The sequence below is a fragment of the Penaeus chinensis genome, chromosome 31, assembly GCF_019202785.1.
Source record: "Penaeus chinensis breed Huanghai No. 1 chromosome 31, ASM1920278v2, whole genome shotgun sequence".
NCBI lineage: Eukaryota > Metazoa > Arthropoda > Malacostraca > Decapoda > Penaeidae > Penaeus > Penaeus chinensis.
In genome coordinates, this window is record NC_061849.1 from 33,213,406 (window position 1) to 33,228,405 (window position 15,000).

At 38.2% G+C, this 15,000-nt stretch overlaps 1 protein-coding gene across 2 annotated transcripts in view; it reads right to left on the reverse strand.

The window, feature by feature from the left end:
- LOC125042233 (zinc finger protein 474-like) overlaps positions 1-8,424 on the reverse strand; it is a 29,519-nt gene extending 21,095 nt beyond the window's left edge. For both annotated transcript variants that reach the window (XM_047637753.1, XM_047637754.1), the window contains exon 1: positions 8,323-8,424. In XM_047637753.1, the coding sequence (XP_047493709.1) occupies positions 8,323-8,362 (40 nt within the window). In that variant the 5' untranslated portion in view covers positions 8,363-8,424. The remainder of the gene's footprint in view (positions 1-8,322) is intronic.
- Positions 8,425-15,000: the final 6,576 nt, after the last annotated feature.

A 15,000-nucleotide genomic window follows, 5' to 3' on the forward strand; every position in this document is an offset into this window, starting at 1 on the left:
CTTTTCTCTTTCTCTCCTATTTTCTCTCTCTTTCTCTATTCCTCCTTCTCTCTCTCTTTTTCTCTTCCTCCTTCTCTCTCTCTCTCTCTGTTCCTCCTTCTCTCTCTCTTTTTCTCTTCCTCCTTCTCTCTCTCTCTCTCTGTTCCTCCTTCTCTCTCTCTTTTTCTCTTCCTCCTTCTCTCTCTTTCTCTTTCCCTCTCTTCTCTCTTATGGTCTTTCTCTCTCGCTTCCCTCTCCCCCTTCTCTCCCTCTCACCTTCCCCTTCCTGGAACCATGAGCGAGGGTAATTTACTGGAAGAATAACCATTGCTTCCAAGACAGGCAGAGAGCGAGGAGGGCGGAGAGGAGAGGGGTCCCGGTAACTTTAAATTGTCATCTTATCCTGGTGGTTTCTGTAATCTGATTACAGCCCCGCACTCGTGTTGCGATTTCGTATTTCATATTCTATTTTCTAAGTATGTTTTGACGTGTTCTTGTTACGTGTCATTGCCTTTTACATATACTCATTTCGCTAATGTCACTTGTTCATTCCTTTATTGCAGGTTGTTTCATAATAATTTCCAGTATTTTTTTCGTAAATTTAATTACTAAACGGTTAACTGAAATCCCTTTTAGTTCATATCAAGAATGCTAATTTTATTTAAATCGAACTACTTTCCTTCGAGTTACATACAACTGGGAATCATATCCCATAGTCTTCAGCAATTTCTTATATTTTTCGTTTCAATTTTCCCTTATCTTGTTTCGTGCACGTTCCTAAATTTCGATCTGTTTATCCGATCTGGGTCATGGACGAAATGAAAGACCTAGAAGGATAATGGAATCGCGTTTGATATATAATTCCATGTGGATGCGTGAGCCAGTGCATGCGTGTTCTTGTGCATGTGTGTTAACATACGTACACACGTCGTGTGTATGCACTAACAAACTTTAGTGTGAGTTTATATCGTATATATGTCTATATATGTGTTCTTGTACTTATACATAGCATTACATCACTCGGCATTCGCGAAAACGTCTATTCGTAATTTTGACTCTGTAAAACAGTTATAGAATGCAAATTGAATGCCCTATAAAATACAATTTACCTTCTAATTTCCCCACACTGCAAACCGAGGCCAATTCTAAAAAAGCCAGACGGAGAGGTTGAGCGAAACTTGGCGCAACGCATAAATCTCCAGCTAATTACCCTTGGACTCACGTGAGCCTATAGGAAACTCATTTCCCGTCTCATTCCGTGCGCCAAATCGGGAAGTAAGACCTAAGCGCAGTTTTCCTGGGTCTCCAAAGGGAAAACTAAGGCTAGGGAAGGCTGGAAGGGTCGACCTATTAACCAAATGAGCAACAGTGGACTAACATAAAAGCCTAGAGGGTCAAGGTGCAGCCGAGACGGGTCGGGAAGATAGAAATATGACTGAGGAAGAAACTACAGGTCTTTTGCTGCAGTTTTAATCAAGATTATGAACGTCGTATGCAAATGACTGTTTTTTTTCGGAGACTAAAAATAGAACACCGTATTCATACAATAGGCTCCTAAATCTCCCTGATATCTAATAAAGCGCTGTGGTCTGAGATTACCCTATCCTCCTAAAAAAAGTGAATTACAGTAATACTGTTATTCATGCTTTTATATTTTTCTCAATGGGAAATATATCGCTGCAAATAGTAAATAACAAAGCGAGTATCTGACCCAGCAGTGAAAAAAGTGAAGCTTGCATACTACACTTTAACAATATTTCACGAATTTTGGAAGCGTATTTGAAGTAGAACCATGCCCGAAAGCTGATATGAGAGACAGTTTTTTTCCTCTCAAACATTTCCACCAATATCGCCCACGAGTCGTATCATCAAAGTTCTTAAATAATGCCGATTTATCCCCTCGACACGAGATAAGAGAAAGGTCAGAGGTCTTCTAAGCCAAAGCTGTCTTCAGATTATCTTGATTTATATACTGATTTTTACAGCTTCCATGTAAACCATTGTATTGTAATGGTAGATACCCTACATGTTCTTTGGATACCCAAAAAAATAATACCCTTTTTCAACCGTGTATTTCTGTGCAACAATTAACACACGACCCTGTTCACAAAATTCTCACGAATCGAGCTACTCATGAATTAGAACATAAACAAAAGCTCCTTCTGCATTAATGCCTCTTCAAAAAAAGACCTACAATCAAAGACCCACAAAAAGACCACAAACATCTAGCAGAGCTGGTCATACCACAGAGTCATGACCCGTCAGCCGGCACGCTTCCACGAACTCCTGCGGTGTAAACATTGCGGATGCCAGACACCTCCATCGCGACTTCGCTCGGGTGTTGAGATAGACAGGTAAAGTGCTCGTATTTAAGTCCATTTGTCCGTCTGTCTGTCTGTTTTTTGTGCATTTCTGCCTCTCTCTATAAACTACACACACACACACACACACACACACACACACACACACACACACACACACACACACACACACACACACACACACACACACACACACACACATATACACACGTATATATACACATATATGTGTGTGTATTCATATACATATGCACATATATACATGCATACATACTTATATGCATATATACATACAAGACACAATACTTGCACTCTTTGAAGCAGCAAACAAGATTTCACCAAAACAGGAAGGAAAATAAAAAACAAGTATGCTTAAAAAAAAAGAAAGATTTTCCTCACAGTGGCTTCCTTTCAAGCAATTTGTATTTTTTTTTTTTATACTGATTAATCAGTATACATATATATACCCATCACTTACACAGCTGCTTGGTTTTTTTTCGCGTAAAAAAGTTGAAAAGGAAATACGATTATTGTACTAGCCTTTATTCCAGATGGTCGATTATTCCTCTGCTTGTTACAGGATGCTCGACTATCACGACACAATCCAGACCATGACCTTATTAGGCAGTAACTAACCTTCACCCATAAATCGTAATGCGTTTGATTTTTTGCCTAATCTTTCTTTTTCTTCTTTAGTTTACTACTGTGCATGTATACTAATGCTATTTGTCTTGTCCGAACCACGTAATGGCTGCACGCACACACCGTAACGCACGCATACAGAAAAATACGAGGTGATGTAATGAAATGATCTGAGATTGATAAATACGCCCGGGCATGTACACATGCTCACGCACGCGCACACACACACACACACACACACACACACACACACACACACACACACACACACACACACACACACACACACGCACGCACGCACACACACACACATATATATATATAATGTATATATATATATTCATATATATATACAAATATATATGTATATGTATGTATATATATATTCATAAATATATGTAAATATTATATATGTAAATATATTCATATATATGTATATATATACATACATACATATATACACACATATATATATATATATATATATATATATATATATATATATATATATAGAGAGAGAGAGAGAGAGAGAGAGAGAGAGAGAGAGAGATAATGAGAGAGAGAGAGATAAAGAAAGACAGATAGATAAATAAATATAAATCAATGAAAAGATACATACATACAGATACGTGTCTCTATACACGCGTTAGCTTATTGAAGTCTCCGAAATCTCTGTGCTTGTGTGTGCCCAAGTGCTGCCGCGAGGAGAGGTGCGAGTCCTAGGTGACACAGAGGGACTTTTTATGCATGACCACAAAAGGCAGCACTTGCCCCGCCCACCTCCTTCTGGAAGCCCCTCCCACTGTAAGACAGGTCGGACACTTATCGCCTTATGAGTTTATACTGCGTTTATACTGGGTTGTGGAGTCAGAGTCGGAAGGAATTTGGTGTTGCTTTAGTTGGAGTCGGTCAAAATGTCCCGACTCCCCCGACCTCAACATAAATAGCAAAAATCCCATTTTTTTAAAAACATATCGCACACTTTGTTTCCAACCGAGAGAAAGAGAAATCACATCATTTTCATTTTGTCATAGTCCAACTTGTATTTTTAAAGCATCATGAATGTTTTTTTTTTTTTTCAAGAATATGCGATAAAAAGGCCACAAAAGCATAGCTGTAACCATTTGACTCAAACCTTTTAAGGACGTGGGGCTGAAAGGTAGCCTGAAATCCATTTTTAAATTATTATACCCTGGGATCGGAGCCGAAGTCGGAGTCGGGTGTTTTGAGTATCGAGTTTTGAGTTTATTATTTATTTATTTATTTATTAATATATATATCTGTTTACCTATTCATCTATATATCTGTCTATCTGTATTTTCTCTCTCTCTCCATTCTGTTCGGATACATTTTTTTTTTTCACTTATGTGTTTTTACGGTTTAATTTTCTTGTATTTACAAGGTGATTGAAAAAATGCAATTATGCAATTTATGTTTCGGTCCATCCATGACCTGTGTTATTTTTTTTTTTTGTTGTTGTTGTTATTCTTATTCTTATTATTATTATTATTGTTATTATTATTGTTGCTATTATCTTTGTCATTGTTATTATTTTTTTACACATTTTTCATCAGTACTTCTAACAACTTTAGCGCTCTTCAGTAATTTCCCCAACTTCATATCACCTTGAAAGACGGTTCAGTAATTTCGCATGACCATATTTGTAAGGTCTAATTTGACTACTTGCCAGGAGAGAAGACCAAATCGCTGTGGGCTTTGTCAAGTTCTTACTTATAATATAAGGTATTTTCTATCGTTAATCGTCAAGGAAATCACTGTGGTTTATATTTTTTGTCATAATCTATGGCATTTTCTTTCGTAAATCGTCAAAAAGATCGTTAAGGGCTTTTTTTCGTCAAATGTTCATATTCGATGTATAAAAAAACATATCACAAAAATATAAACGTAGCAGTAAGCAAGAGAACGGCCGTTACAATGTTTATTAACCTTTAACTATAAACAAGAAACAGGCAGGCGGTGACACTATGAACCCGGAGGTGTACTAGTGTTGCCAATACCGTTAGCCGGAGAAACCTCGTCGGGGAACTCGTGAAGTCACTTGGGCATAGGCCCTGGCAACCCTGAAATTGTTGCAGAACCCTCGGATAAACAAAGGAAAGAAAACTGTATTTTTAGTTCGAACTTTCGATATTTTTTATTGGTTTATTGAAAGAAAGTAGTCACATCGTACCACGTTATTGGGTCACCTTACTATGTTTACATCATCCGTGAAGATCCTTTACAGCGGGTGTGGCGACAGCCTTTTTCCGATAACTGTGTAGTTACAACTATCAAACTTTTATATATATATATATATATATGTATATATATATATGTATATATACACATATAAATATATATGTATGTATATATGCACACATATATAATATATTTTTATATATGTATATATATATATATATATATATATATATATATATATATATATATGCGTTATAAACACATCTATCTGTTTTGCGTTCCTCAGTTTCGATGGCTCTGCAGTCTCTCTCTCTCTCTCTCTCTCTCTCTCTCTCTCTCTCTCTCTCTCTCTCTCTCTCTCTCTCTCTCTCTCTCTCTCTCTCTCTCTCTCTCTCTCCTGCATTATCTCTCAGTCTCTGCCCCCCTCTTCTCTCCCTCTTTCTCTCTATCTTCCTCACGCCGGTGTATCAATTACCGATCACTAGCCGCAGCCTGCATCGCGACCTTGAACTCTCCAATGATATTATTATAGGACAAATATCTGATAAAAAGCTAAGGAAAAAACGGCGTCCGTAAAGTTGAGAAATATGCTATATTCTGTTTTATTATTATTATTATAATCAAATACATAAGTATTCCCACTCTTTTAATATCGCCATCATAACGTTCATTAATTTGATTAATATAAGACTAAAGAAACAAAAACAAAACAAAACACGAAACCTGATCTTACTTGTTCTTCATTAACAAAATATATATCTACCCTTACGTTAAGACAGGTTTGTATTTCGATCAGCTAATACACAGGGAGGGTGTAACATGCCTGTCAAGCTGGTTTCTGCGGCGATCTGAAATGACACTCGATCCGTCAAGGCGTCATGCGATTCCCTATTTCCTGAGTCACTTTTGCATGACAGGAGAGTAAAGTTCAACTCGTGACGACATGACGGATATGCGGCGGAAATAAGCGGGGTATGTTTATGTTTGTTATGTTGGCCCGTTGCATAACCCCACCGTTTTTTTTCCTCCTGAATTCGTGTGCGAAGGCGACAAGAAACTCTTAAATACGAATGATGATGATGGTGATAATGATGATGATGGTGAAAATCATGATAATGACAATAGTGACAATAATAATAACAACAACAACAACAACAATAACAGTAATAATAATAATAGCAACCATAATAACAATAATAATAACCCAAAAATAAAACACCCCAATAACAGAACCACAATTAATGAAAGACCAAAATCCAAGGGAAATGAACCATTAATTTGCACATCACCAGCGAGGGAAACGAGGTACCAAGAAGGCCTTCTTTGCGTGACCAATGAGAGGCGAGATTCCAGCACCAGGAGACCGGGAGGTGATGTTGCTTTCGTCTCTGTGCCTCGAGGGAGATCGATGTCCACAGAGGCACCGGCGGTCATCTGGTCACACGTTTTCTCGTGTCTCTTTCTCTCGTTCTGTGTCTCGATCTAGCTTTCTCTGTCGCGTGATGTCGATCTTTCTGTCTCTCGATGCCGGTTATCTCTGTTTCTGGCTTTCTGTCGATCTGCCTGCCTGCCTGCCTCTCTCTCTCTCTCTCTCTCTCTCTCTCTCTCTCTCTCTCTCTCTCTCTCTCTCTCTCTCTCTCTCTCTCTCTCTCTCTCTCTCTCTCTCTCTCTCTGTCTGTCTGTTTGTCTGTCTCTCTCTCTCTCGCTCACAAACACACACACACACATACACCTTGCCACTTACGCCCTCTCTCCCTCCCCCTTCCCTAATTCCTCTCTCCTCATCTCATCGTATTCTCGCGTGAGGGCACAGAGGGGGTGGGGGCTGTACAAGGCGATCGCGATATCGTCCCATCCCTCGCTATCTGGCTATTACCGGAACAAACAACGTCGCTATGACCTTAGCCGAAGTACTTGGCGATTCTTTTTTGTTTGTTTTCTTGGGGATTTCCTCGCGATTGGGGATTGAGAAAGAGGAAGAATCTCCACCTTGCGATTCGGATTGGAAGGAGGAAGAAGCTCCATCTCGTTTTTTCGGCATTCGGACTAGAGAGAGGAAGAATCTTAATCCTGATTTTTTTTCGTGATTCGGATTGGAGAGGAAGAATCTCTATCGTGATTCGGATTGGAGAGAGCAAGAATCTTCCATCCCGTGATTAAGACCGGAGAGAGAAATAATCTCCCATCTCGTGGACCTCCTCGTGACTGAGACTGGAGAGAGGCAGACTTTCCCATCCCTTCTCGTTCTGTTATTGAGATAGTTCATCCGCGGACAGTATGACGTTTTGAAGTAAGAATTACGTATCGGGTTAGTCGACCTTATCCCCCGGTCGCTAATAGTAGTTAATCGTTAAAGCTGATTGCCTTTGCTAATCGTTTATAATTGATGTCTGAGCTCGTAGTACCCCGTGGGAAAGAATCTGATGTTTTATACCTTATGCGCACGCGAACGAAACTGCCCCTTCGAGTATTACGTATTGCTATGCTACAAACTCCATATTTTAGGTATAAAATGGATAAAATCTTTCGTTGATTTTTTTTATGACGCAAAATACCTTATTTAGGAAATCTGTTATCACATAAGTTGCGTAACCCACAAGCTTATTAATTAGTTTCCTCATTACGTAACGTGTTTTTAATGTATGCCTTAGGTATAAATTTTCTTTTCTCTCTTTTCTTATACAAAATCAATTCCTGCATCTTATCAATAAAAAAAAAACTACAAAAATACATCCAACTTCCCTTAAGTAGTCTCCGCGTGTTGTCTTCATAGAATACGAAAAAAATCCTTCACTTAAAACATGTTTTTTTCTGATTTCAATTTCGTATTTTTTTTTTTATATAATTTCTGTTTATTTCCTATTATTATTTTCAAGACAGTGAAGCAAACTTTCGTCTCTTACAATAGGGTTGCGTGAACACTTGGATAACAACACAGTATCTTTTTTTTTCTTTCTCTCCCAGTCACTCTGCAGGCATCTACCCTCACGGAAAGGGAGTCACGTGACACAGAGAAACACGAATGGAAGTTTATAAACAATAACAAAACCAGACGGGGTTATCCTCCACGCGTGGTTTAGAGGCAAAAAAACAACACCCTTTCTTTACGTTACAGATACAGCAACATCCCAATCACTTCGGGAACACACTAGAATGAGAAGGGTGAAAGGCACGAACATACCCCAGTCACCCTTAAGCAAGAAGGCCACAGCTGACGACATCCTGCTCGTGGCCCGTCTCTCTGCTGACTGATGAGAGGACCAGCTTCTTGCTCCTGCGTGAGTGTTCGTTCGTTCGTTCCGGGTTTGTTTTTGTGTTCGTGTGTGAGGGTGTTGTGTGTGTGTGTGAGTGTGTGTGTGTTTGTTTGTGTGTGTGTGTGTTTTGTATTTTGTGTCTGTGTTTTGTGTTTTGTGTGTGTTTTATGTTTTGTGTGTGTGTTTGTGTGTGTTTTTTGTGTATGTGTGTGTGTGTGTGTGTGTGTGTGTGTGTGTGTGTGTGTGTACAAGTACAATACTACATGTTTGAGTGTTTACAAAGCTGCAACTTTCCGTAAACATAAACCAGATTTACATGTATGTGTGTGAACATATGTATATACGTACATGTATATGGTCGTGTGTGAGTATGTGCAACCATATTGTTTGTGCGTGATGCCACGACGTAAATATTCTTGGAGCGTAAACTCATAAACACGAACCCATTTTTATGAAAGGGAAAATGACGAAATAATAAAAACATAAATACTCTCTCTATGTCTTTCTCATCCTCCTATGGTACCTTTCTTCAAGTCTGTATCTGCGCCTACTTCCGGGATGTACGTTAATGTAAGGATAATCATATTTTTCATCATGCTCAAGTTTCTTCCACATCCTTGTGTTTATTTCTAGAAAAAGATATTTATATACATAAAGTGTGTGTATTTCAGTATGTAGATTTATCTTGTAATTCGTGTGTTCAGTATGTTTCTTTGGTTTCAAAATATCATTGTATCTTGTACTGCGTATTTTCAGAATATTTATCAGTTATCTTATATATGACAAAACACAGTAGCAGAGAAACCTACTCTATAACACTATAGGCCTATCTTCAGAGCCTCCTACCTTTTCCCTTTTATTTCCATTGTCTCGTGGCGTCGCGTGGCTCATGACGTCAGTGGTGAGGCAATTTTCTCCATCTTAGTGGATCATTCTTGTCTGATTGGTTTCGTGCATTGTGGCTTCCTTTTTTGTTTTTTAGTTTTTCATTAATAGGATGGACGGCAGAAGTAAATGGTTTGAGAGTGTGTTGTCTCTAAAGTGATACTCCTCGTTAGGACATATCATTTGAAATAGTAGAAAAAAGAACAGTAATAATAACATAAAAAAAACGCTAGAAATCGTAACAAAATACACGTGTTTAGTTAACGTAGAGAGACGGCGAGGAAGGATATTTAACGGTCTGGTGTTAGGTGAGAAAATGCATGATCAGAATCGTGCAAGATGGCCTCACGGTGCGGACCAGGTGAGGAGGAGGAGGAGGGGGGAGGAGAAGGGGGGAGAGGAAGAGGAGGCGAGGTCGTGCTTCCCCCTCCCCCTCCCCCTTCCACTTCCAGATTTTCCCTGCCATAATGACCTGTCTCGACCCCCAACGCCAACCCTAACATCATCGCTGCCGTTGCAAATCCAATTCTATGCCACGACGTCTCAAGAACCAAAATCCTATTTACCTTTGGAAGACGACCCAAGTACCACGATTCCCGCAGGACCGCTCACCTTCCCGCCCCCCTCTCCCCCTCTCCCCCCCTGCAGCCGCCCAGGTAAGCATCCCCCGCCAAGGCCGCCCACCGCCCTCGCCTACGCCCGCAGTGAGTCACAGCCTTGCGGGCGTATCGACCCACCAAGGGCAAGGGTGACCCAAGGCCCTATATTTAGCCTCCCCGTCACCTGAGGGAGGCAGGAGGAGAGCCCTGGGTATTGCAAAGTCCTGTTGATACGTGGATCTGCGTGGATTCGCGTGGATTTGAGTGGATTTGTGTGTGTCTGTGATTCACTTCAGTTTCTTATCCTCCTTGTTTAATTCGCCTTCGTACAGGTTTTGTAATAATAAGAATATTGGTTTGAATAATATTGAATAATAATGAAATAATGATGAAGATTGGATTGTAATAACATGAATATGGTACCCTTGCTGTTAAAACTATAAATTTCGGGGTAATCTTTAATAAATCATATAATGTAGACATACACCTAAATAAATCCAACAAAATTATATATATTCATTTTTTCCTCCTCGGCCCGCGTTAAATACCCGGCAAAACCTTTAAATTAATTAACCACGATGCACGTCGAGATTACGAAGCAATAAACTGAAAGGAAAAAAGGAATTTCAGTCGTCTGTAAGTGAAACAATAAAATAAAGTAAACTCACGCAAGCAAAATGTCGTGCACCAGTAAAACGAAAGAAAACCAGCCGCTTGGAATCATGCAAATAATCTTCAAAATAGAATGAATATTTAAATGTGAAAAGGTCATGTCCTTTCTGCCTATGATTTTATATTTATTATAAGATAACGAGTGACAAACAACGAATGAACAGCATAGTGGAATAAATGCAAAAAAGATGGGAGGAGAGATAATCTGAAAAAAATGCAATCATTTTGTGTATGTAGCCGCTGTTGTATCACATACTTCATATCAGCAGCTGGTATATCGTATATTTGGTATATCATGTATTCTGTAACAATACGGAGATGCCCGTATGGTATAAATTCATCTTATATGTCACGACCGCTGGGAAGGCGTCGGCGAGTACCACCGGGTCAACACATGGTCCGTATCAGCCATAAGAGCTGACCTGCCAAGAAACGAGTTTGTGTGAGGGGTCGTGCCATAGGAAGTGGTGACGGCTCTTCATATTATCAAAGCTGTGAGATAACACGATCGCGACCTAACTAATGTATAACATATGAAGTAGAATGTTACTTGACGTTGTAGCCTGTGTATGTTCATAGTGTGAGGGCAGTTCGAGGGGAACCTCCGTGCCGTCGAGACGCCCATATCATTCTGGAATCAGACCGTTATTCTGATTTTCTGACTGTTCCCGCAATGCGTATGTATCCAATATCTGTAGGAAGTTCTTATTATATAATCTAACGTGCGTTGTTATTTAGTGGCTTTGTATATTTTTGCATTTGTGCAATCGATGTATTATTTAACAGGTTTGACCGCTACCTAATAAACCTTGAGCGAGTGCTACGCAGTGGTATCAGTCACCCCAGACCCATTGACACTATCTTAGGCGTTCTCCGGCGGCCACAGTGTACATAATCAGATATGCAAAGAGTAACGGATAAAACAAAGGTAAAGCTATGATAAAATCAAACAACAGAATAATATATCTATGTAGACTAATAAAACAAATCTAACTTAGAAATAATAAAATAAAACGAAATGCACAGACAAAGTAAGCTTATCAAGGCCTCTTCCTATAAAAGTGAATCGTTGATTCCAAAAGGGGGCGGTGGATCTAGGGGGGGGGGGGGGCAGTATTATTAGCAGTTGATAAATAACTTTTTTGTCTTTTACGTTTTTATTACAGCCTGATGTTGAGAAGCTGATATCCCTACACCAAGCATTCAATTAACAATAACTGTGACGACAATGAACTATAGTTACTGGTGAGATGTTGGTTTACCCTTCCAAATTGCTTATACAGGTGAAACTGCTAAATGAATTGCTTTATCAAATTAGGTTTTATTTGGGTTAAATCATGTTGTCTTTAATTTGAAGCAAAATAGAATAAAAAAGAAAGTGTGTCCGCATGTGTGTATAAGGGGGGAGGGGGCATTATGAATCCACCTGGAAACCAAGGGGGCGCCAGCCTAAAAAAAATAATAATAATAAATAAAAAGCTAAATTAATAAATAAAAGACCCACAGATTTAAACCACAACGGACAGAAAAAGAAGAAAAAATGCATCAAATTCAATAACCACCGACCAAAGTCCATTACCCAAGAACCAAACACAAAAGGGGTGCCCTTCCGTACCCAAACCTGCGGAAATGAGGCGACCGCGTAATAACCGTCCGGGGCGCTGCTGGCTCTGTCAACAGCGCCCGCCTCGCCCCGCCTCGGCTCTGCTCTAATGGGATATTGCTGGCCGGGGGGGGGGGGGGGGGGGATAGGGATAAACGGGGAAGGACTCTTCTGTTATAAATAGGATGGGATTGAATGAGATGGATGAGTACCACGCAAAGACTGATATATATATATATATATATATATATATATACATACATGATATATATATAATATACATAATATGTATATGATATATAATTCATAATATATATAATGTTTATATATATATACACACACACATATACATACATACATACATACATGCATTCATACACACACACACACACACACACACACACATATATATATATATATATACATACATATATATATGTATATATATATATATATGTAAACATACATACATATATACATATATATATATATATATATATATATATATATGTAAACATACATACATACATACATACATATATATATATATATATATATCATTGTGTGTGTGTGTGCGTGTGTGTTTGTGTGTGAGTGTATACATATATATAAATATAGTATTGTATACATATATACATATACATACACACACACACACACACACACACATATATATATATATGTATGTATATATATATATACACACATTTGTTTGTGTGTGAGTGTATACATATATATAAATATATATATATATATATATATATATATATATATATATATGCACACACACACACACACACACACACACACACACACACACACACACGCACGCGCTCGCACGCTTGCGCACATATATGTCTACATATATACATATATATGTAAATATATACGTATATATATGTGTATATGTATATATATACATATATATATATATATATATGTATATATATACACACACATAACGCGAATAGGCCTATGACCGAGGAATGTAGGGTAAAAGGACTTCTATTAACAACGCGCCATAACATAACACGCACACAGAAGATGAGGAATCGCTACTGAAAGCCTCGCCCGCGCGCCCCAGAAGGCAACACACCTCCTTACCAACCTTGATCCTTAACGATAAACACTGCATTTTAACTCTGTCTATAAATGTCACACAGGCGAATATGGTAAAGCAAGTTGCTGACTATATTTTGAACTTAAATTATATCTTTTAATCACGTGTCTTTGAACAAAACTGTGTGAATGAGTAAAAGCTAAATTTTCAGCGCACGAGCGTGTAAAGAAATCAATGTTTAAACAACTATATCAGGAAAAAAAAAAAAAAATAAAAATAAAAATACGTAAAATTTTCCAATCAGTCATAAGAAAGAACGGCACGAACTATGTCCATTTATGTCGAGTGACCCGTGACCTGCTTTTTAAAATGATTTTAGAAGATGCAGTCACCATTCTTTTTTACGTCAATCCAACCGCTGACACTTGGAACTAAATATGATTTATTCTAGGTTCCAGGAGATTCGTTTGTGTGCCCCGTGCTTTTGTTTATATATGCATGAATATGCACACATACAGTACATCTGTTTATCTATCTATCTATCAATACACACGCACGCAATCAAGGCAATCACCATCGCTCGGGATCGATAGATGTCACCTGAAATAATAGGCACGGGAACTTCGATCGCCTAGGAGGCAGACTGAGAATAATAAAGGAAGGTCGTCGGCTTATTTCGATAAACAAATGTGAAAGAGATATTATGAACTGTAGAACCCTAAAACCGCAAGAAATTTTTAAATACGTGATTGTTTTGTCCTCTTAACCACTATTCTTTTCCCTTGACGTATTGCTCTTAAAAAATAAAATAATTTTTCTATATATTCCTTAAATATATATATATATATTTTTTTTTTTATAGATATTTGCGTCACCTTTCTTATGGTAAACATGGAGAGAGAGGAGAGAGAGGGAGAGAAAGCAAACACTGATGTAAAGAAAATATAGGAGAAATACATACATATAAGCATAACCACACACAGACAAATATATACACACGCATATGTATATATATATATGTATATATATGTATGTATATATATATGTATGTGTATGTATATATATATATATATATATATATATATATATATGTGTGTGTGTGTGTGTGTGTGTGTGTGTGTGTGTGTGTGTGTGTGTGTGTGTGTGTGTGTGTGTGTGTGTGTGTGTGTGTGTGTGTGTGTGTGTGTGTGTGTGTGTGTGTGTGTGTGTGTATTTATATAATTAAATATATGTATGTATGTATGTATAGTGCATATACAGTAAGGATCTCTCTCTCTCTCTCTCTCTCTCTCTCTCTCTCTATATATATATATATATATATATATATCCATCTTTCTGTCTCTATCTATCTATAAAGAACTACCGGGAACCACAGCAACAGAGGTGTTTTGGCCTCAACGGAAATCCCCCCAAAGCATTCCCGCGCATTTTAAATTACGGGGATAACGTGCATAAAAGACCACTGCAGTAGACGCAAACAAAGGAAAAAAAAAAATATTGGCATTATACATTTTTGAGATTATTTACGACTACGAAAACCATTGTGCATTGATCTCATACATTTCACCCTAATGATTCAAGACGCAAAAAAAACAGAGCAATGCAGTTCACAGTCAGTATGAAATTGCTAATGGGAATTATCTATAATACAGACCAACGAACGGATACAACCGCACCTCAGCAAAACTGACAGAACGGACGGAGAAGTATAAAGAAAAATCATGGTGCATGGCATGACATGACCCATAACATTATATGCACGGTATCATCAGATTATCGTTCTAAA